A 24,599-nucleotide genomic window follows, 5' to 3' on the forward strand; every position below is an offset into this window, starting at 1 on the left:
AGTGCTCAGCCTGGTGTTTACAATCTTCTTTCAAGTAAAACAAAATGGAAAAGAATTTTTCCTTTCTGAAGAGGACTGTTTGTATGCAAGCGTAATACTAACATTAAAATAACACCAGTTTATAAAAATGTGGCATGGGTTAATACATAAAATATGCTTTCCACTCCTTGTTGAGCAAAGAGTTCTAAATTTATCAGGCTTTTAATTGGTTCCTTCTGCTCCTTCATATGTTTTGCCTCACTCATCTCTCTCTTTGCTGAGGACCATCCTTTATCCTTTCTCCTTCTGTAAGCTTTTCACTATTTATGATGTGTTGAACCCTGGTTTCCTGTTGGGGCTTAGACAGGACTCCTATTTGGTGGTGAGTGTTAACATGTTAAAGCATGTCAGTGTGCAGTCACAGGGGCACAGAACAGCTTAAGCAACTTTCTGTGGGATAACTGATGTACATTACTACTAGCATGGATTAATGTTTCCTTTTGATTGCATGAAAATATTGGATCATCTGTATATCACTAGTTCATCACAATCTTTAAAAAGATTATCTTGTTAAGTGTTAGACATCTCCAGTAAATCACACTACACTTGTCTTTGTGCTAAAAGAGCTGCATTACTGTTAATTTACAGCCAAAGTAAATCTAAATCACCCCAGAATTAAAAGTTCCCTGTGCCTTTAAATCCCCACCTGAGACACAGGGCTGACCTAATAAAATAGTCTAGGTGTGATGTGCCATTGTACATTTTTAGACAGGCAAGGAAGAAAAATATTTGAATTTTTTTTTTGGCTTTAAGATAAGCTCTTGGACCATCTATATGATTGATCATAACAGAAAGGACACTCAGTTGTTTCCTGTAACTATTCTATATTTTTACAGAATCCTGAGTATCTCTTTTATAGAGAGAACCAAATTGCTTCATTAATTTTAACCAAAGTAGTTTTCCATAGATTTTTTTTCTAAGTTTTTTTTTCTTTGTTTTTATTAGCTGGAAAATTTCTTTATCTGCTGCCAGAGTCTTTACACATGAGAACACTGTTAATGCTCTTTTGTTCTGGGACAGACACTGCTGTCTTAGGCGTTTTTTCTTCTCCTTTTACTCTTATTTGTTTTGAGACTCTTTCTTTCAGATAAGAAAACAAAGTGGAAGATTTTGAGTAATATCCAGCAATATACCAGTTATTAATTAGAACATGGAATTTGGTGTCTTTCTGATACAAAGTTACTTGCTCCCACATTGCAACCTGGAGGTTAGGTATGCTGGTGTTGCTTTAGAGTTGATACAAATATACAACTAAATGTCACTTTGATTTTCTTTGTCACTTATTCTACCTATTTCTTTAGCAATAGTTATGTTTCTACTTGTTACAACTGGAACTTTTACAATTGTGCTCAATTCCAGTTTGGAAAAGGTATCCACCATGGATAGTGTACAACAAAAAAGCAGAAGGAATAAGGTGGATGACTTTGAAATATGTTATTATTGCCATGATTTTTGCTCCTGTATTTTTCAGATTTAGATCACATGAAATTAACTTGCTTGTAGGAGAGGAATAATTGACAAGAGCCAAATACAGAAGCCCCATGTGCATCTTTGAGCTAATGAACTTGGTGGCTCCCAATGTGAGCAAACACAAGAAATATGTCTAAACTTGGGTCCTGTTCTTTCACTGATTACCACGTTTCCCTTTGCTTCCCATTCTTGATAAGGGACATTGTTTGGCTGATCCTCCTAATGATCTTTCAGAGGGCTGTTAAATCAAATAACATTGCAGACTAACAAGCTTTTTGGGCAAAAAGCACTAGTGTGCAGTACCGCTGAAAATGGGTTCAACTTGTATAAAGCTGCAAGTATTTTAACGAAATGACTGGGAAACTGTGTGGCAGTGGCTGTTTCTGGGATTTTGGGTGAATGTAACATCAGACATGCTTCTGGGGACTACTGAGGCCTGTGCTGTTGCTTGGTAACCACAAATGTGGTTTCTGGCCTCTGGTCCTGAACTTTAGCAGTGTACCTAAGAAGGCCAGGATTCAAATTTAAGCATGCAAGTCACTAGAAGAAATTTCTTTAACATCAGAGCAGAATTTGAAGTGTCTCTGCTTATACACCTGTTGGGCAGGAGGACAAGAAGAAGGTGAAGTTGACAAAAGGTAACAGAGAAGAGTCTCTGTCCCTAGCAGAAGGATGGTTAAGCCAAGGAGCTGGAATTTGCCAGTTTTTCTTGGTTACTGAAATCCAATGGAATGTATGAAGTCAAAGAACAGTGTTTTGGGAACCTGACCTTAAGGAATTTAGGTTAGAGCAATGGAAATACATTAACCAGTGTTGGCACTACAGTTCCTATGCTTGTCTTGCTTATATTGATCTGTGTTCTGTTTAGTATGAGATTGCAGGACGATAATAGAGCCTCATAAACGATTATACATCCAAACCTTTGGGTCTTAAGGGTGTGCTAGTGAGGCTAAGTCTTATCCTTGCCTATTACAACCCATTTTTGCCTTCAGGTCTCAGTGGTGTCCTCATGTACCTATTGTTCTCTTCAGTTGCCAGGAGTGTGATTCTGTGCTATAGGTCTTTGGCCTCAAACTCGCTCCTTGAGGGCAGAGGAGACTGCTGTTGTATGGGATAGGGAGTATAAGCAAAGGCAAGGTCCCCTTCTATCAAATTTCTGACACTCAGTCTTTTATGGCATGAGTGAAAAGATTTATTTCTGCTATACAGTCTAAAATGGGATGACTGTGTTTGTATTGCTTGTGCACTGGGCAAAGAAGGTACGTGTGAAAGCTGCAGCTTCCTCAGTCTCAAACCCTGTTGCAAGGCGTTATCTAGTAGCCTGGAAATGTTTGTTGCAAAAGTATTGATAAAAATGACAGAAATCTTATGTTCATCATGGTTTTTGGGTATGTAAGGGATGTGAGAACAAGCCCTTCATTTTTACCGTGGTGGAAAACATCATCCTTTCCAGTTGCTGTGGCACAGAAACTTTTAGTAATAGATGGAGTAGCTCAGATTTAGGAAGCTGGCATGCAGCTCATCAGTAATATAAGCATTAATTTGTTGGCATATCTAATGGCTTTTTGGTTGTTGTGTGCACACACTCTCTTTCAAGCAGTGCAGGTGCCTCTGGTCAAGAATAATTAATTGGCAGAAAGAAGATGGCAAAATGGGCAATTGTGGAAAGCCCCTTTCTTTAAGGCCAAAGCTTATGTGGGGAGGTTGTCCATGTCTGCCTGTGCCACATGCAGTGTGCTCATGGGTGACACACATTCCTTGTCAGTGGTAACACCTGCCAGAAGCTACACTGGGCCAAATTTGCTCTATGAGCAATCATGGGAGATAAATGAGGCAATTTTTCAGTAATCATAGGGTCAAATTTGAAGATCACATAGATGTGGACCTAGAACAGAATACCTTTTGGTTTTATAGAAGTGATATTGGAGAGGACAGAGAGATATTGTCTAATGATAATGAATTCATGGAACTGTACATTATCATAAGTGGTTAGAAGCAAAAGTCACAATTTAATATGCTGAAATGAGGAGGACCAAATGATGACTAATCTTACAATTATAAGGCATGGCATATGAAACTGCCAGTTGGATCACATAGATTTTTGATAAGTACATCAAGTTGCAACTTACAGTGTGTTAGTGAAGTGTCCCTGCCCATGACAGGGGGTTGAAACTAACCTTTAAGGTCCCTTCCAGCCCAAACCATTCTGCAATAGTAAAGTGCTGTGTTAGTTTGAATACAAGTGGTTTGCAATCTCATGCAATCCTCCCTTTACTGAGGAAATTTTTGCATATGCTTTTCTATATTTACTTCCTCCACCGTGTATGTCTTGCCTTATGGCCCCTTATCCTCTCAGTCCAATCCAGGTGCAAAGCATCCCTTTTATCAGCTAGCCAGCTGTGCTACTCTCAGGCAGTAAAAGCTTTTGATCATCCAGCTAAAGCTGTCCCTGGGTTTAAAGAGTGTTGCCTGGGAGGAAAGTAAGGGTGGAGAAGGAACTGTGACCCTCTGATAGCAGGGCAGATTTCCTGTCATTGGAGAGCAAAATGACACCTCTCCATGGGTCTTTCCCTCACCCCACTACTTTCCTGAACATCCTAGTTCAGTGGGAATGCAGTCATGTTTACATTTGACCACCAAAAGGTGTCATGAGCTCTTCAAAGTTCTGGGAGCATGATCCATAAAGGAGGGTGAGATGGAGATGGACTCCTTCAGATATTTGTGGGGGAAGAGAAGGTGGAGTGGGACAAGATGACAGCCCTCTGTGTATTTGGGGCTAATATACCATGGAAAAAGGGAGGACTGAGTAAAAGAAAAATTACAGACCTGCTAATCGCAGTGCTCTTTGAGCATTACAACATAAACTGATAGAAAGGATAATATAAGAATGAAGGTAGTAAATGGTTAAAGGGATAATTTGCAACAGGAGTTCTCCAAAACCAGATTGTGCTGGAATGACCTGCTTACTGACCTTTTCTTAGATGATATTTGATGTCTTTCTATTACCTGTCAGGGCTCTGAGCATGGATTTTCTGTAGTGCCACTTGGGAAATGTTTACTTAAGCTAGAGAAGATGGATATTCTTTCAAGAGTGTAGTTGGGCAGGGACCTGGGTAAAGGAACATTTTCAGTTTGTCATTTTGAAGACTGAAGTAATGGAAAGGAAGGGTACTCCTAATAAAGTTCCACAAGGAGAACTCTTTTTGGCTACTTGAAAAATACTTTTTCGTTTTATTATCTTGGCACAAAACCATGAAATAAGCCAAGGAAACTTCTTGATAGTGGAATATTAGGAGGCATTTTCTGAAGAGAGGAAGATAAATCCTATGTAGAAAGATGGAAGATGGAAAGATGGAAGGGGAAGAAAAGGATTGGAGCCAAGGTAATAATACACTTAATAGCTGGTTGCATGTTCAGCATCTTTGGCTGAAAAGAAGAGTAGGAGAATAGCTATGTGACCTGGTTGAGTACAGCATATCTCAGCTACCTGTATTAGGAACATAATAGAATATTTCATGGCCTCACAGAACAAGCAAAACTGGGAGCCTTACACAGGGTTAGGACTTCATCTGAAGAACTGTACACAGCTGTGACCCTCTGTAGGCAAGAGACACTTTCTAGCCTTCATTTCTTCTGAACTGTCCTGCATGGGTTATCAAGAAATAAAGAAGCTTGTTGTACACAGACCTGACTTAGTGTTTCTCCTGTTTCTTAACAGAGGAGAGGCTGCTAGATTACATAGCTTCTTACAGTAAATAGAGGTTATTTGTTAAGAGTGCTGAATCCTGGTAAGAATAATTAATTTGATGAAGGATTTACTTTCTTTGAAAAAATACAGGATTCGTTGAGTCCCTGGCAGCTTTTAGTATAGTTCATCTCTGATGAACTATGGTGAGGGGTGTTTGAAACTAGGTGATTTGTAAGGTTCCTTCCAACTCAAGTCTTTATTTCTATAATTCATCTGACCAAGGAGGGAATAAGAGCTAAAGGTATCTTCTGAGTGGCTTTTTACAATCAGCCTTTGGTTTTAGGGCTTTAGCTAACCAGCCATGATGTGTTTGATTGGAGCATCTTTGTCAGCTGGTGCTCCTCCATTTTCCCTCAAAAGATTTGAACCTGATAGCCCTAGTGAATACAGTGACCTCCCAGCCATGATTGCACTTTGTCTGGTCTCTGACCAAACTTCAAAGTTTTCAAGGTTTATTAGGTGAAATTTTGTGTTTCTTTCTCTCCAGAGTCGTAGTTCCTGTGTAGCTCATGTCATCCTTGTCTGTGTTGCATCTTGAGATGGCTTTGGCAAGAATCAGCTAATGCTTGAGCATAACTGAGCATCTTCTCCAAAGTGATCTAGTTTGTGTCCTACCATGCTTAAGATCCTATCTTGTGAATTCAGAAATTCAAGAATTAATTGTCTTAGCTGAAAAACTCTTTTTCTCTGAAGTTTATCAAGGTTGTGATTGCATGTCACTGCTTTTTTCAGTTGGCAGTAGATTTTGGACCACTTTTGTAAAATCAGGCACAACTTGATGCATATGCCTTCAGCCAGCCATATGGCTATGGAAGCGTTGGCTTCACTGGCAAGGTAGCCATTGACATGCAAATAGTGTCAATTTGCATTTATGAATAACCAGTAACTAATGGTGTGACACTTCAGAATGCCTCAAGTGTTTGTCACCTTTGGACTACATGAATTGCATTCTTCTAATTGGAATCACTGTTAAGCCATTCTTGAAGCTAAACACTTCCAGTAGTTTATTGCAAACTGCTCTGAGCACATTTCTTATGTTCCTTATCTTAGATCTACTTTCCTTTTGCCAGTGACCTTCTTTCACCATTTGTCTCCTGCAACATTTGTCATGGCCATCTCATTTAAGCATGGACTCTGCTGGAGTGACAGCACTCTTTCAGCCTAAGGTTCTTTTCTGGCCATGCTTTTCAGCAATAATCTGAATTTGTGAGGTTAATTGCAAAGTCTGTTTTTCTGTGTTTGTTTCTTTTCTTCCCTGCTCTCTTTTTTTCTTTTTTTTTTTCTTTACAATAAGTTCCTGCTAAAAAGAATCTGTAGCCATCCATTTCCTCCTTTGCTTGTTGTGTATTGTGAAAGGTTTTACTTAAGGTACTTTTCTGAGTCTTTGGAAGTTGGATACTAAATGCATGCTATTGAGTGATTGCTATATTATTAAGAATAATGAATTAAAAGATAATTTTATTTTATGGATGCAACAATTATTTCAGCATAAATTTTAAGTCCTTGAGCTACTCATGTCTTGGTGTTAACAGTATTCCTTTTCTTTGTCTCTGCATTCAGCATTTCTTTTATTTAGAGCATCCCTGTTAGAATTGCTTTAGATTATAATGACTTTAGTAATAGTAGATTATTTTAAGTTTTCTAGCAGAGGTCTCAATAGGTACATAATGGAAACAACCTAAAACGAGCTTGAATAATGTACAATAATCTTTTGATCATAATTCTAAAAGTGAGTAATTGTTGGTCTAAACTTCTTTACAGGCATAACTAAATTCTTTGGTTCAATTGCATTCAAATTGATTTTGTAAACATTTAATAAAGCGTCCATGTTTTAACTCCCATATTTTAAATGCAGTGAGTCTCAAATGTATAGTGAAAACTTGATGAGTAATAGAGTATCACAGAATACCCAGAGATATCTTCCCTTTCTTGAATTTGGCATTGAGAAAAAGACAAAGATAATGAACTCCATTTTTTTCTCCTGGAATACTTATACCTCATGTCTTGGTGAAGTCTGGAAACCAGGGACTACAAGTTAAGTGCTCACTGAAGAGGAAAAAGCCTCTGGGAGGAGAAAGTGTTTAAGATTATATCAAAGATGACCTTACATGAAAGAACAAATACTACTAATGCTTTTCTCTATTCTCTTAATGAAAGGCAAGTTTGAATACAAAGAGGTACAGATAAAATTTCCAAATTTGGTGTTTTTCAGACCTCTTATAATGTGCAATCTTATTGTAAAAGGAATTACAAAAGATGTGCCCAACACTTTTCTGTGAGCAAACCCCAGATGCAGTGTCTGAGATTTCAGCTGTGTCTGTCAGAAACTGGAACACAGGTTTTCAAAATAAAAATATTCACAATAAGTTAATACTTTTTAAAAGGTGCATGTGTAATTGAGATTCGTTAGAACTATGTTTGCCTTTTCCCTGTTAGCAGGAAAACCTCATCTTGGAACAGTGAACTTCTAGGAAGGACATTACCATTAGATAAAGAAGTCGGGTTGCCCAGCAAAAGCCAGTTGAGGAATACTGTAGTTGGGCAGACTTGACACTTCATTACCCAGTTGAGTTTTGTTTTTTTCTGTTGTTACCTTTTCCAAAGTGTTGCACAGTGACTGTTTTTTTTGTTTGGGAACCACTGTTCCACAAAGCACCTTCCTTAACAAATTCTCTGAAAATCTTGAAGAATCCCACTTCTAGTTGGATTTAAGCTCTAGATATTCTTTCTGTTCCCTCTGCAGGGAGGAGTTGATGTGGAAAGGTTTTCCCCTTCCCCCTGCATCAGAGCTGCTGTGAGAACTGGCTCCATTTAAGGTTGACTGAGCTGATGCTTGGTTTGGGGGAAGGCTTCAGAATTGCTGGGGTTTTTAGCTGCTGTGCTTTTCCACAGTGTTTAACACGATCAGAAAGTTAAATTTTCACCAGCAGGCATTAGTGCAGTAGTGCCTGATTTGTTTTGCTGGAGGCAGCAGTGCTTCTTAGCAAATCACTCATGCTGCTGGAAGTTGTCTCTAGCCCTCCAAAGACCTTTAGGGTTTTGGGTGTTTAGCCTATACTGCTGCTTAACCAGCAGAAATTGGGTCTCCAAGTTTGCTTAGGTACAGCCTTGTGAAAGAAGGAAGGCACAGCCTGGAGAATTAAGGATGAACTGTTACTTCCCTTTAGTTTGCAATCCTTGTCAGTGAAGCATTCACTGTGGGGCTTCACAGACTATCCCATAGAGGGTTTTTTTTCTGGATATTTGCTTTTGGGGCCTGTCTCATCGATACACCAGTATTTCATTCCTTTCCTTGCTGAGTTGAATGCATTGCCACAACCCCTGCATCAGCATAGAGCCCATGGTGCAACACAAACTATTAACGTTCAGAATTGGAAATAATAAATTTTTATCTTTTCTAAGATCAAGATAAGCAAAACTTCTAAGTTCTCTGCTGCTGCAAAGGCCTAATATTGTTTTCAACGGTCGTGTAGCTGTGGTGAGCTATCCAAACAGCTTCTGCAGAGCTGCTTGGCTGTGTTGCTTAGTAACATCATCCTGTTGCTGAGGCACTCGGCCCTCACTCCAAGTGGGTAGCGAGCAGGAAAGTTAGGAACAGTGATTTGTATAACCAGATAGCAGCATCTGTTCCCATTTGTGCATGGGACTTCTCTTCCCTTTTCTTGTGAAATTGGCAGGGCTGAGGGGCATGGAAGAGGCAGAGCTTAAAAGAGGCGAGAGAAAAAACACCAAACAAACACAAAGTAACACCCAGGATGATAATTTGCTAAACGGTTTTAAAAAAAATATATCTTTTACTTTCTTCCCAGCTGAAGGGAAATTGTTGATGTATGGTAGTAGTTTCTTTGGGGCAGTTTCTGTTTTTAGTTTTTGCTTCATTGACAGTACCCTAGATGAGAAATGAAGTAGGAATTATCTCCCTGAACTTTTCTGTCACATTTAATCTGCTATTTCTTCCTGGCTTTATTTGCCGCTTATATCTTTGCTCCCAGTCAAACTTTTCTTTTCCACCAGCAATTTATTTTTGATAAAATGTTGTAAGCAGGTGAGTGTTTTTCACCAGAACAAGGGCAGTAGCAGATAGAATAAAATGCTCAGGATGACGTACAAATTTCTAGTGCGGTCCTTCTGTTTTCCCTAGATTCTTAGAATTATAATAACTGATACAATACTTTACAGTGAAGTTAGATTGCATGGCTAAAATCATGGACTATTAAAAAATATTTCTGCCTTTATTTTTCTTTTAAACATGCTGAGAAATGTAATGGATGCCAGTATTTGGTTAAAAACGTATTAACTTAATATTTGGTTAGTTTAAATAGGATAAAAATTATGTGGGTACTTCTTATAAGACACAATAAACTTTATTGAATGATTTTTAAAGTTTATTTGGGGCCTGTTTATTACACTTATAAAAGTGTAATCCTTTTTTTTTCCTTCTTCCTTTCTCTATTTTTAGCATTAATGTGAAAACTGCTGGCCTTAGTTCAGATGTTGGTTTTGCAGTGTCCCTTAAGCAGCCAAAGCCAATCTGTTTCGAGGAGACTTTTCTAAGATGCTTAATCTGGTTAATGGACAAATTATGTCTGGGAAATTCCACAGTGTGAGCTGAATGTGGCAGTATCCTGACGGTGACACTGCTAATAGGTTTGACAGTGCAGTGAGAGTTTGCAGAAACACTCCAGACCATGCATCGTATTCTACTTCAATCCTTTAAGGAGAAAACCTGGGGAAAAGCAATCTAAGATACTGACAGGTGAGGCAAGGCTGCTCTTTTAGTTCTGGGGACTTGAATATTGGGGCAGACTTTTTGTTTGGTGGTGAGCTCCTATAGTGTGGGCTGAGGATGCCAGAGTAGCATATCCGTAGGGCTTTTTTCAGGCATCCGGATTTTGATATCAGTTGAAAGATGTCATGTGTAATTAGTCAATTCACTGAGGGCATTATTTCTTTCTGTATCTGTACAAATAGTCCTGAGTCAGAGAGAGAATGATGTAGTGAGAATGAAAAAAGTGTAAAAACAGAAATGAGTTTTAATTCTGAGCTTTCATTAGTTAATCTTTCATTCTAGTATTTCAGGAAAGAAAAAATTGAAACATTTGTGTTTGTGTATATGTAAAATCTAAACAGGTGAGAATCCTGTGTTTAAAAAAGCCCTAAACCCAGTTAAAAAGAATTCACTAGAGACTGTGTTCTGATTTTAGTGACTGCAGGTCTTTGGTGTGCTAGGGCCCAAGCTGATGTACCAAGGTGTGCATTAGCTGGAGCTGCCATATGGCCTGTCATGTCTTACTGGTTAATTTAACCATCTGTCATGTCTTAACAATTTGTATTCACTTTCAGTAGTCAGGATAGAAGGGTTTTCTTCTCTTTGGTACAGTAATTTTCATCATACAGTGCTGTTACATTTCCCTTATCTGAGTTCTATTAGTTTTATTTATAATCATATTACTTGTAGATCATACTTTCCTTTTTCGATGTTATGACTTGAAGATTCATACATTCAGGCAGGCATTTTGGAGATGTTTCTGCTTAAATTTCTGGCACAAAACAAAGTCAGTATCAAAACTTGAGCTGTGAATGTTTGACTCCACTTCTCCTCCTGTTCACTTCTAATTCTGCACTTGTGTTCACATCAACTTCTTTGCTATGTAAATTAAAATAGGTTAGTGTCTGTAAAACAGGTTTCATAACATATGAGTTCAGAGTAAAAATCCCACTGTACATATGCTCTTTCTCACATGTTGTGTTTTCAGAATTGCAGTGAAGTTCTGACCTGACCTACTGTATATATATATTTATTTAATAAGCAGCATTATTATTATGCTACTATTTATTTAATAGTAGCATTTCAGAACAAGCATCTAAGAGAAAGTTACATCAAAAAGGGTTTCCAGCCATGATGTGCTATTTAAATCAAAAAGTTCTTTCAGTCTTCTGAAAAGCATGCAACATATCAAAGCCACAAAATTCCTATGATTTTCTTTGAGATTTTGTGCCTGCAGGCTCTTATCTCAATGATGGGCTTATTGCAATTTTATCATAATCTGGGTTTGGTTGCTGTTTGTTTGTGGGTTTTTTTTTTTTTGTTTTTTGTTGTTTTTTTTTTTTTTTTAACTTGTAGTGTAAGCAACGTTGTCATTGTATTTAAAGTTAAGAATTGATGCAGCTAGATCTTCAATCTTCCTTGTCAGAAAGATGCATCTTCTAAGTGCAGTGTTACAGTGTGTTCAGTCAGATTTTGGTACTTGGAGCCTTAAGAAGCCAGAGGTCTGCTGTGTGTTGAAAGGTGTGGGGTTGCAACAAAGTTTAATTAATTAAATTAAGTTGTTAACATGTAACTGATAAGGGGTAATACAATGGTTTTAGATCTTCAGCTCATGTGTCACTAATGATGTTCCTCCATCATATACATAAGGAAATTGTTTATCAGGACTCTTGGTCAATGTATTTAATGATCAAGAATTTCTGAATGAGGGCTGAATGGTATACCTGGTTAGATCTAAATGGGTTTTTTAACATTGAGATTATCACTTGCATATTTTGTGTTTCCAAGGAGCTCTTAAATCCTGGACAGGAGGACAGTACTGTATGCTCTTGCAATTAGAGATGTTTAGAGAGTATCAAGACTTAGTAGGGCTTCTTCTTAAAGGTGTAGCAAGGTAGGAGGATAGGTTATAAAGCCTTTCCAAAGAGTCACAAATAAAAACTCTCCAAGATTTATTCGAGCATATGCAATGCCCGTGATCCATTAATTTCAGTAATTTTAATGCCTTTAGTTTCTTGCAATGACAAATGCCAATATATTGGTTTACTTATTGACCTAAACTGTCAGATCAGCAGTGTCATTCAAATGTGTCTGTTGTATTTATTTTCTTGACAGCCTGCACCAGCTATGAAGAGCAATTAGGGATTATTTAGTGTGTATCTCTCATGTTACACTTGTCTGATTACAGTATTTATCTTCCTGTGGGAAGTGAGACTTTGTCAAAAAAGAGCATTTCCTAGGAAACAACTATTTCCCTATGCTGAAGAGGAATGTATCAAACTAACGTGGAAAAATTTAGCTAGTGGGCTGGGCATTTTTCAAGTGTGAAGAGTGGAGATCAACTTTTTGATCCAATTTGGTAGGACTGCACTTTTCATATTGCTTCTCTTGAATGTGGGAGGAGAGGAAATACCACATGTAGGAATATGTATTTTCATCTGGACAGTTCTAGGTTATCCTTATTGCCCTAATCCAGTTCACCTGGCTGGGGGCTCATGTGATACCCCAGTGGAACCTTGCCACAGATGACTTCTAAAGGCTCCACGGTGATGCAGAAGATAGGATGTTCCACTTGCTTTCAGGTTTCAGTCTTGGAGGCTTCAGAAGACAGAGAAGACTCTTCTTACCATATGCTTTGGTTCAAATAGTTAATCAGTTTCTGTTCTAAAAAATATATTATTTTTTTTTCTTAATTTTGTGCCTCTCACAGCTATTTTAAAGATGTATAGTCTTCTTCATCACACCTTCTGCTGTGATGCCACAGATGGATTTGTCAAACAAGACTGGACTATTGGAATAATTGATTAAAGGATGGTTTCTTGAACACCTAAATAATGGTTTCGTTCTTCTCAGTGGTTTTGGATTGGTTTGGTTTTTTTGGGCTTTTTAAATTATTCTACTACCCCACTTTTTGACCACCATGATCATGAGAGTTCTGGCTATGCTCTGATGCTGGATACATTATCTATAAATAACAACTAGCATGACTGAAAGTTTAATAATGAGTTTTCTTTGAACTTGAGCATAGACCTGTCTGTGAACGGGCTTGATGCCTGATAACATCTCTGAAATAAAAACAGGATTGCTGTTAGGGCAGGATGGCCAGGGAGTAGGGCTGAGTCCATTTTCAGAATATGTAGGAGAAAGGTGTGTGACCTTGCTGCACATCACTGCTTTGATTTCAGGCACCCAGAGAGGTGCAGGGCTATTAGTGGGGTGAAGGGCTGGCTGTGTATAAGAAGGTTTGGACAGTGCAGTCTGGGGGGAGCCATGCATTCATGATGCCTCTATGTTTAGAGAAACTGCTTTTGAGGGTGCTGAGCTTCCTTAATGTGAGATTGCTTGTGAGCCTTGCTGGTCTTATCTTCTACTGCTTCCTAGTAGTATATTGGTTGCTGCTTGTCCATTCTGACCTGGTTGCTTTTCCAGCCTCTGTGAGCTTCAAACTGCTTTAATGCAAGAGTTTTTGAAGGCAGTGGAACAGATCAGCTTGCAGCTTTGAATAGGAAAGGATGTAGCTGTTGGCTGCTAACCAGAATACAGGCAGGAGACCCATTACACCTCTCCTTCTCTGTGACATCAGTTCTTGAGTTCATGGTCTTTATTTTGATCAGTTATCTCAACTGTCTCCCCAGTGCCTTCCAAAGCAGCAGAATATGGTGCTGGGTTGAGTGTGTAGATTAGGTGGGATTCAGTTGTCTGAAATCCCTAAGTTATCTGTGTGACCTTTCCTGGATATAACTCTTGGTATAACAACTACTAGTTAGTTGATTTTAATATTTAAATTAAATATGCAATAAAAAACTGTTGCTCCTTAGTTGAGACTGGAATAAATTAATACATAGAAAAACTTCTAGGAGCAACTGAAAGGAAATTTTAACTTAAATCAACTTGCTGTTGTAGTTTTTTAAATACCTACTTAATAGAAACATTAAAAAGTATGATGGTGTTACATCTCTTTTTAAATCTTCTGATTAATCTGATTAATTCTGATTAATTTTAAATCTTCGTCTTTTTAGCTAGATTTAAGAACCTTAAACCTTTGTGTTTAAATATTGATACCTGATAATTTGGAAGTAGTGTAGTAAAATTGCATACAGAAAAGTATCATTTTTGCTTAAAACTTTAACTGTTTAAGAGACATGATTTTAAAATGGCCTTAATTTCTGAGATTTGAGAGTAGTTTAGTTTCTAAAATGAAAATATTTTAGTTACCTATTGAAATCTTCATTTTCCTGAAGTGTTAGAGGGATAGTGGCAGTTACTCACTGATAGGGTTTTAACTCTTGACCTTAGGAGGGATGTTCAGTCATAATGTGTTACTCAGATGCTTTGAAGTTGTTTTTAGATTGCCACTTAACTGTTTTCAGTCAAATCAGGTTGATTAAATGTTTTGGTCAAGAAGTTTCTCTGGTTATACATGTGCTTACTGTTTAGTATTACTGTTTAGTACAGTAGTAAAGTCTTAATTACATGTATAATTTGCAAACAAATCTCTGTTCAATATTAGCATAATAAACTAATATTAAGCTTCTATTTAGACTAGTATCAGCACTTGTAAGTGCAGAACTATTGGTAGAGTATGAATTAAGGTTGAATTAAGCCCACCTCACCAGAAGATTACCATAACAGTTTGGAAACATGCTGCTATCTGGATTATACTGCTACTGAGTTCAGTGGGAAAAAATCTTTTGGCTTACAGGAAGCTGAGTTAGGAAGAAAATCTGTTGTTCCAAAACCACTGTTAACTTGTATGTGGGCAAAAGAATTGTAATGCTTCTAGAATGGGGTTGTAATTCTTTATTCTATAGCAAGTCCGATTTGTTGATACACTGTTAAATGTCTGAAATGTTCTCCTCACTTTTTCTGTATTTTTTCCTCTGATACAGATTGATTGAGCCAAATATGCATTGAAATTTGGACATAATCACAACAGGCTGTTTTTCAGGCCACTCTGAAGTATACTAGACCTTGGTGGGAGCAGTTCAGCTGTTCTGAAAATCTGTCTCAAGGGTGCGGGGCTAAAGAGCACTTTGAAAATGTAGACCATGAAGAATTGAATTCTGTAATAGTAATATCAACTTTCTGAATAATTGCTGTAGTTATAGATAAAATATTTGGGATTCTTGGCAGACTTTCTAGTAAGGAAAGCAACAGAATTACTTTCAGCAGTGTGCTAATGGCAATTCAGACTGAAAAATGTTTGAAGGGAAAAACATGCAAATAGGGCATTCCACTAAAAACATGCACAAAAGTTGAAAAATTCAGAAGAAAACATGTATATAGCACAAGCTGATTAGAAGAAGGAAAGGGAATAAATTATTCTTTTCTCCAGACAATTTGTATTAAAGTTTAAGTAATGTTGTGTCAGTGTATATTTCTCATTTCCATCCTGTGTTGCTATCTCATCTTACTTTATATCTGTGCTTTGCATTTTAAAAGTACTTAGTGTCTGTTTATGCAACAAAACCACTGCAAACACAATGATTGTGGCAGAGGCTTTCAGCAGGAGTAGCTACACCCGTGGTCTGAGCAGTACAAGCTCAGCCAGTGGAACATCACCTACATCCAGATTTCAGCCTCACAGAACTAGCAGCAAGGGCCAGAATAGTTGTATCTTTGATTGCTTTTATAAACACTTAAGTAGCATGTTATCATTTTGTGGTATAGATCTGACATTTGCAAAGTGTCACTTGCATACTTATTGCCTACTTTACTTTATTCTTACCTTCAAAATGTGTAATGTTTGTACAGCATCCCCATGACTCTTCTTGCCAATCTTGATAACAGACCACAGAGCTGAAGTTACCTGAGTGGCAAAAGGATTGAAGTGACAACTTCAATCACAGCTGGAAATATACAAGTCTCTTTTTTAAATGTTCTAATATAATATGTTCTTAATATTAGAATAAGAAAATGTTTCAATGAAATCACATTTGATCTTGTTATTTACCAAAAACAAGGAAATAAGCTGTATCCTTAAAATGTTTTTTTCAGGTGTGTTTAATTCATTCATTCTCAGAGGATATTTAAGTTGTAGAAAGTCTTAGCATCTTGATTTATTTTTCAAAGCGTTGAAGACAAAATGTTGATAAGGCACAACCATTCTCTTGCTATTTTGAGAAGCATTTGAAAGATCAGCCTTCATGTAAATCTACATCCATTCATCAACTCCAGCTTATTTTATTTGTAGATCTTCAGATATGGGCATAACATGTGAAACTCGTTCTGACTGCTGCTGCTTTTTTCTCCCCAACCCCTCCTACGTCCCCCAGTCCTGGACCCGTTTAGTTGAGGACATTCCTGGGTTGTACAGCTTTTGCCTTTTCTTGTTCGGTTGGTTTTGTTTGTTGGGTTTTTCTTTTTTTTAATGAGGGGTTGGGGGATTGGTTTGGATTTAGTTTGGTTTGGGGATTTTTTTGTTTTTTGGAAGGGGGAGAGTTGGGGTTTTTCTTCTTTTTTTTGAGAGGACATGGTGGGTTCTTTGGTCTCTGTTTAAGAAGAGATGATAATCATGATATCAATCTCACCAAAATACATAGTTTCCTTGGAAGAAATGGGATTTTTGTGTAGATTCCGGCAGCTGAATGATGCAGCTAAAGGGTTTAAGTGGAGCTGTAGCTGCCCTTGCTTGCTATTTCTATTTGCATGTTGAAAACACTTACTACTTAGCTTTGTTTGGGGATTTTTTTTGTGTTTAAATGCTACTTTAAAGTAAAATTTTAACAGTCAGATCCTGTATTTGTCTCTTGTTTTCTCCCTCTTAAACGTCTCTTCTAAATCTGTTTGCAGCTGGGTCTCGGGCATCTTACAGCAGCCAGCACAGCCACCTTGGCTCGGAGTTAAGGGCACTGCAGTCTCCAGAGCACCACATAGATCCTATTTACGAAGACAGAGTTTATCAGAAGCCCCCTATGAGGAGTCTCAGCCAGAGTCAGGGGGACCCTCTGCAACCAGCACACACAGGCACATATCGCACTAGTACAGGTAGGTGCATGTAAGCTGCATGATTGTCTTTCTATGAGATATGTAACTTACTCTCTGCTACTAACTCTTCTTCTCTTCCTGATGTGCTTAACCAAATGTATTCTGTGCATGCCAGTCAAATAAAATACCTTTTGCAGATGGCAGCTACCAATAGAACCCCAGATACATGCACAAAAGGGAGAAATACTTAATGTTGTGCTACATGTACAGTAGGTTAAGCTAATTTGGGGAGGGAGCTTACTCATAAACAGAGAGAAAATACTTCTGTTAATCTAGTGTATTGTCTTGGAGAAAGATCTGGTGTCTCTGAAGAAATTGCTAGGATTTTTTTTTGTTTCCAAAGCAATTTTTTGTGTTGCAAATGGACTGCAAAGTTCCTGCCACATAAAGCTAAGTGATTGTTCACTTGCTTTCAAAGTAAATCATAAGTACATTTTCTTCCTCTGTCCCACAGAGCTATGCTTTGGTGTGGGTACACAGACATAAAATTGAACAATAACATAGGGAAAAGCTGTTAGCATCACTGGTTTATCCATAAATAATAATGATTGTCCCTGAAATGCGTTGGTGTACAAGTCCTACTTGCAGAATGTCCTCTCAACCAAATGAAATACAGCTGTATGTTGGAACCCACAAATAGATCAAAAATCAACAGGGATATTTATGGTATTTAATGCACAAAATAATTAGAGTATATAAATGCTACAGCCAAAATAGCCTAAAGCAGATGTAGAAGAAACTTGCCTTAGGAATTGTAAGTATTTCTGGTGTTTCATCTTTGCTGTGTTGATCAAAGAGGGAAGATTATGTCCATTTTCAGATCCCTCCTATTTTCATCAAGGAAAAGTTAAGTGCACTTTTCAGAGCAAGATACTTCACTTTCTTTTAAAACTATTTTTTTAAACTTCTTTAAAAAACCCATTTCTCCAAGGGAAAAGCTGGCAGTTTTTGCATGTCCTACTGCCTTCTGCAAGTTTGGGTGTTCAGAGTACTAGAGGAAATCTTAAAAAGGAAATTTGGCCAGAGAATTATCTAGAAAAATACCTGTAACAGCTTTATGCTTTTTGAAGAGCACCATTGCACCTTTTCCCTCCTGTTAAAGAAACTATCACAGTCTCAAGTTTTGTATAGAATCACACATGGATATGAGGAAAAATTACTATTCTTTGCACGAAATGGAGAAAAACCTTGCTTGTATCAGTGAGTTGTGGAGGCAGTGATAGTGATTGAAACTACTGTTTCTGTTGAACTTTAAGCCTTCTGTTCCACCTGTGGCTGCCTCATATTGCCTATATGATGCTCTTTTCTCAGACGTGCCCTGAAGAGGGTTTCTTGTTCTGCTTGCAAATTATCCCTTTGGTTGTCTGTGCTGAAGTAGCAGGCTGTCTTGTGACTGTACTGCTCACAGCACCTCAGTAAGGAAGGAAACCTAGTCAACACAGATAACAATTACAGTCATTTAAACTGGGGCACAGGATGTTAGTTGGTTACACATGGAGATGGGTTTTCAAAAGGAAAGAGAAAAAAATTTTAAAAAGCAGAAACATCCCCTGTGAAGCTGAGTTTTGTTTTGCCACTTGGGATGTGGATTTGAATGTTGCTGCAGGCTCCCTCTGAAGAAAGACCCCATCAGTCCAGCTTTGTGTTGGGTTGATCCTCCCATGCCTTCCACCCTGCACCTCTATCAGGGTCAGGGGAAATGCGAGCAGATGGATGTGTGCCAGTCCAATCACTCTGTTGCTCTGTTGGTAGCTGTCAGCTTTTCACACAGCCAGGCTGAAGAGCTGTCTGTGCTCAGAGGGAATTTTGAGCTGGATTGGATCAGCTCTCAGACTCCTGCCTGTAGCACAAATACCAACAGGAACATATCCTTTCTGATAGAGACCATACAATTTTTTTCAAATTAACAGAAAGGAGGGAAAGGAGTTCAAGTTTGCATATATTTTTTTTTCCGTTATTGGGTTTTCATAAGTATTGATTTTTATTTTTTTTTTAATTTTTTTATTTTATTTTAGGACTAGATTGCTATTTGGTGTAAGATATGGGGGGGGGGGGTAGATTACTGTGTACTCCGTGAAGATACATGCCAAGGATTCATGGCCTGTATATTCTGTGTACATGAGTCATGGCAGAGTGGGGAGCTTTAAAACTTCAGAGCGCTCCTTCGTACACCATAGTTCACACCCTTTGTGTATGACAAAAATAGCATTAATCATGATGATGATGATGCCTGCTTTTCCACATCTGAAGAAAGAAAAGGGAAGACAAAGATGTTGTCCAAAGGATTTTTCTCTGCAGCTGACACTGCCCATTGAAAATAAAAATTAAGTTAGTTTTACTTGCAAGCCATTTAATTTTTTTTTTAGTAGGGTTTCTTTTTGGTTGATTTTGGTTTGGATTTTTTTAGTTTTGTTGTACTTTGTGGGGTTTGAGGGGATTTTTATGGGGTTTTTCTTTGGTTTGTTTGTTTGCTTTTAAAGAACATTATTCCTAAATTTGAAAATTTCACTTACTTTGGAAAAGTAACCAAGAATGGTTACTTACTATAGACATCACCTCTTTCTGGATAAAGAGTTTTTAAACCCTCTCAAGAGTTTTTCATCTTCTAGGTGAATGAACATTCAGTAAGCAAAATACAATAAGCTAAAATTTCTCTATTGCGTGAACTAAATTAAGTTTGTTCTATATAATCATTGTTTTTTAGGTGATGTTTAGGTTCTTAACTTTAGTATTTTCTTTGTATTTCACTTGAGAATGAAATGCTTGATGATAGTTCTGCACTACATACTGCAGAAGGTACAAAACAAGTCTGAACATCTCCCCTAATACCTTTAGAGATGATGAATTCTTCAAAGAATCACTGAATGGTTTGTGCAGAAAGGGACCTTAAAGATCATCACATTCTGTCTTCCCTGGCACTGGCAGGAAACCTTTCACTAGACCAAGTTGCTCAGAGTCCCATCCAGCCTGGTCTTGAGGATTTCCAGGGATGGGGAGTCCACAGCTTCTGTGGGGAACCTGTTCCAGTGCCTCACCACCCTCAGCATAAAGAATTTTTTCCTCATATCTTATCTAAACCTATCCTCCTTTAGTTTAAGTCGATTCCCCCTTGTCCTGTCACTTAGTGCTCTTGTGAAACGTCACTCTCCAGCTCTTGTAGGGCCTTTTCAGGTACTGAAGGGGGCTCTAAGGTCTTCCTGGAGCCTTCTCTAGGCTGAGCAGCCACAACTCTCTCAGGCTGTCTTTGCAGGAGAGGTGCTCCAGCCCTCTGAGCATCTTGGTGGCCTCCTCTGGGCTTGCTCCAGCAGTTCCCTGTCCTTCCTGTGCAATGGACCCTGGAGCTGGATGCAGCATTGCAGATAGGGTCTCAGCAGAGTAGAGGGGCAGAATCCCCTCCCTGGCCCTCCTGGCCATGGTGCTTTGGGTGCAGCCCAGGACACGGTTGGATTTCTGGACTGCAAGCACAAATTGCCAGGTCATGTTGAGCTTTTCATCCATAAACACTCCCAGGTCTGTCTCCCCAGGTCTAGTCTTGTTCCATTCTCCAGCCAGCTTGTACCTGTGGTGTAAATTATAACTGGGTGTGTTACTGTCATGCTGTCTAAGCTAAAAATAATGTTTCAAATTTGACAGCAGTAGCTGTAAAAGCTCTTTTGGTTGTTAAGCTTTTACTTAACAATCCCTTTTGCTCTTCAAAGGGTAATGCCTTCTCTCATATAAAAAGTACCAGCCCAGACTTTTGCACTAAAAGCAGTAAGTGTGAAATTTTCCTTTTGAAATGGGAAGCCTCAAAGGATGTGCTTGGAGGGAGCACTCAGACACAATACAAAAAGCAAATTAATTTATTTACTGAATAGCAACTTACAGCTTGTATTTGTAACTCAACTAAATAACACTAATAATTTTTGTTCAGGCAGGTTTGTTACTGATTTTCCTCATAAACCTAAAGGTTTTGAATTATTCATATGGGAGAGCTAAGCTTTTTTGATGGGATGTTTACATGAACACTGATGGAATTTGAAGAGGGCTGTTAATTAAGAGGGAGGAAGGGTTGCCTTTCAGCCAGAGTGGCACATGGAATCAATGATTGTTTGCTTATTTGCAGAATTAGAATTTTGAACTAGAGGTTTAGTCTATAGTTATTGACATTTAATCCTTGTCAAACATGAAACCAGGCAAAACAGGCAAAATCACACTATTTTGAAGCCTGGGATTTCTGTAGCTGCCATGAGGACAAAGCATCCTCACTGTTATGGTTGTGGGCTGTCAGTGCTGAGCTCAGGAGCACAGCTTTGTCAGCTGTGGGGTCTGTGTGAACAGTTGTCATCACCCTCCAGAGGCTGGCATCACTGTCTGGAAGCTCATGCTTCTGTTGTGCTCCCTCAGAGAAACAGATGAGCCCTCTTCTGTAAAAAGGATGTAATTTCCAGATAAAGTTTGTAAAAGCCTTGAAGAATAATATCCCCAGTGGTCTGGGGGGGGGGGGGGGGAGATGAGAAATGGGAGAGCTGTGCTTGCTCTGAACTCTCTACAAAGAGCGACTTTATCAGATGAAGTAAGTGTTGCTGTGTAAGAGCACTGGTGCTGCTGGTAAACTGTGAGCATTTAGATCTTAAAACCTGCTGAGGTCTTTAAACCATGCTTTAAGAGCACTCACTGGTTTCAGGGGCTGCAGGGAAATACTTTTGACCCCAGCCTTACAAAAGTGACAAGGATGCCCTGAAGGAGTGAGCCTGTCCTCCTCAGCTCTGTGAAGGGCACATGAATCTTGCTGGCATCAGGACAACCCTGGCAGCCTGGGTAAAAGCTTAGGGAGAGTCTCAGAATGCACACAACCTGAAAATGGTCTGTCTCAGTCCCCAGAAGGTCACCATAGGGAAGGTGTGACACAGTTCAGTCGTAGTTGAATGGACTTCAAAGTCCAGCAGCCTCATGTGGTTCCACAACCACAACTTGGTGCTCGTTGGAGTGCTGGGTGCACGGAGCTGAGCTGCCTCCTTGATGGAGACAGGGCATGCAAGGTACTGCAAAGACTGTTCTGAGAGCATTAGGAGAATGAGGAGTCTGTGATTGATCTGCTGAAATTAAAGAGAACCCTGAAAGGAAGGATTAATTGAAAGGAGGTTGGATAGTAGAAGGCTAAGCAGTAAAAGTTTTATTGTCTCTGAAGAGTCACTTAGGGTGGGATCTGCAGGGCCCATCAGGCATGCTCTTGCAATGGGTTACCTGTCAGGGAACATATTTGTGGCAGGTGCATACTGCAGCACTTCCTGCTACCTTCAGAGGTGCCCAGTGCCCCTGTGTGTGCAGGCAGCTGCCAGGCTGCCCTCAGGCTTCTCTGACAGCCGCCACTCCTTCAGGCTAGGTCCATCTCCCTGAGATTCCTCCCACTGATGCTTGAGTGCTTCCACCAGTACACCAGCACCTCTGAAGTCTGAAGTCTGTTCCCAAAAGCTGTGCTGCCACAGGTTGCACCACTTCCTGGGCATCATGGCACAGTGATCCAAGAGAAGAGGTCTGTGGAATTATGTGAACTTGCAAGCTGGGTTTCTGTGTGGAGGAAGAATGCTGACTGGAGAGCTGTTAACAGCCAAGGCAGCTGCTTTTCAAAGGAAAGAGTTATCTGCTGCTCCTGGCCATTTGCCAGTGGCAAGGATAAACACAATATTTCATTGTCCTTTGATGCAGCTCAGGAAAAACTGCCAAAGGTGAGAATTGCCATTGTGTATCTGGACAGATGCTCTTGTCCTCTTCTCTGCCTTCCATCCCACTCCTGCCTCATACTTCATTTGCTGAAGGAAGTGTCTGCAGCAAGGATGCTTTATCTCAAGTGCTGCTTGAAGTAATGTTGCATTTCTCCTGTAAAGGTGTGTTTTGCTTTAGTAGGGTAGAAGCAGGGTTTGTTTCTGGAGTCCAGTCTTTCTTCATGGACTAGATGCTGCTGGAGGGATGGGAAGAGGAGCCAGGTGGCAGTGGCAGCATTTGCTGCTTCATGCCTGCTGCTCTTGGGCTGGGCTTTTGCTGTCCTGGAGTTTAGGCAGTGTCCAAGGAGAAGGTATACAAGAAAACTTAGTCCTTTTTAGACAAGAAAACCTAGTCCTTCTTCTGTTACTGGGCTGATGGCTTTCTCACAACATGACTGAGCTGCCTCCTTGTTCTGTCTGATGAGGTGTCTGTGGTGAGGATCATGTCTCTATTCATGACCTAAAGAAGTAGGAGGGAGAAGCCAAATGCCCATTTTTCTTCTGCTCCAGGCAGGAACAGCCCAATCAAAACAAATTGTACTCTTTGCTTGAGTTTGTTTTTTTGCAGGGAAGGGACATTACTAGTTTTGGTTCTTGGGAGTGTTGAAATGGCTCTGACCTCCGCCTCTTCTCATTTGCTTTGCACAAGTGAAATGGGGCAGTCCAGGTTCTCAGAGCCAGGTTCATGTGTCATTTGCCCCTGCTCCCTGGGGGCTCCCTCCCTCTATGAAAGGCCTGACCTTTTCAAACTTCCATGTCACTGACCTGGTAGACAGAAGTCTGGCATTGTGGAGTGGCTCCTGGAAAGCTGCACTGGCCACCATCTCCTTGCCTCTGCCCTGCCCTCCCTCTGCAGCTGGCCTGGTGGGGCAGAGACCTTGCCTTGTCCTGGGAGGGAGTGCTGCTCTGGTGTCCCATGGCCCTGCCTTGCCAGCAAGGGAGCCAGAGGTCTGTGGGAACAGTAATTGCTGAGTAGGTCCAAGGAATGTTTTTTTAACAGATTTTTGCAGCAAGGATGGAGGAGGGTGTTGCATGGGCTTCTTAATGCTGCTTTGAAATACCCAAGGGCTTCATTTGCTGCATGTTTTTTATGCTGGTCCAGCTTAGCCTTTCTTTGGTTCTCAACATTTTGTCATGTCTCTTGCCTCCCTTTGTTGCCCTGTACAAAAGGAGAATGAGGCTACAGAAGATGCATGACATGAGCCAAAGTACATCATCTTCACAAGATCCTGAATATTTGTCTTGGTAATTAATAAAGTAGTGAATATCTTTGAAATTTTTAGAAGTCATTATTTCAATGTGTATTTTTTACGTATTGTGAAGTAATTTTCAAATACTCAAAAATTTGACATATGAAAAATTTAGATGTCTGAATCCCTTAGAGTGATTTACTCTTCTTTCAAGAACAGTTAAGCTACTTTATTGCAGGTGTGCTTTATCACAAATGGATTGTGTTTTTCTGTATGCTTTTACAGATAAATTGTTCTTGAACCATTTTTAAGGTTTTAAACCTTAATATTTTGACCTTTGAAATTTGTTGGGATTTTTTAATGGTTATGAAATACTTTAAAACAGAATGATAGTCATAGAATAGATTGGGTTGCAAGGGGCCTCCAAAGATCCTGTAGTCCAAACCTTCTGCAGTAGGGAGGGACTTCTTCAACCAGACCAGGCTGTGCAGAGCCCTGTCCAACCTGACCTTGAATGTCTCCAGGGATGGGCCATCTACCACCTGCCTCTGGGCAGCCTGTTCCAGTTGCTCCTTTACAACCTTCATTGTAAACAAAGTCTTCCTTCTTTCTAGCCTCTGTTTAAAACCATTGCCTCTTGTCCTATTGCAGCA

General features: G+C 39.4%; 1 protein-coding gene across 7 annotated transcripts in view; it reads left to right on the plus strand.

Moving 5' to 3' along the window:
• The window catches only part of CTNND2 (catenin delta 2), a 637,583-nt gene that overhangs the window by 374,421 nt on the left and 238,563 nt on the right, over window positions 1-24,599 (plus strand). For all 7 annotated transcript variants that reach the window (XM_071454189.1, XM_071454171.1, XM_071454196.1 and 4 more), the window contains one exon: window positions 16,818-17,012. In XM_071454189.1, the coding sequence (XP_071310290.1) occupies window positions 16,818-17,012 (195 nt within the window). The remainder of the gene's footprint in view (window positions 1-16,817; window positions 17,013-24,599) is intronic.

This window comes from Agelaius tricolor, unplaced genomic scaffold (assembly GCF_023055355.1).
Source record: "Agelaius tricolor isolate 1412-34295 unplaced genomic scaffold, bAgeTri1.0.p SCAF_2, whole genome shotgun sequence".
NCBI lineage: Eukaryota > Metazoa > Chordata > Aves > Passeriformes > Icteridae > Agelaius > Agelaius tricolor.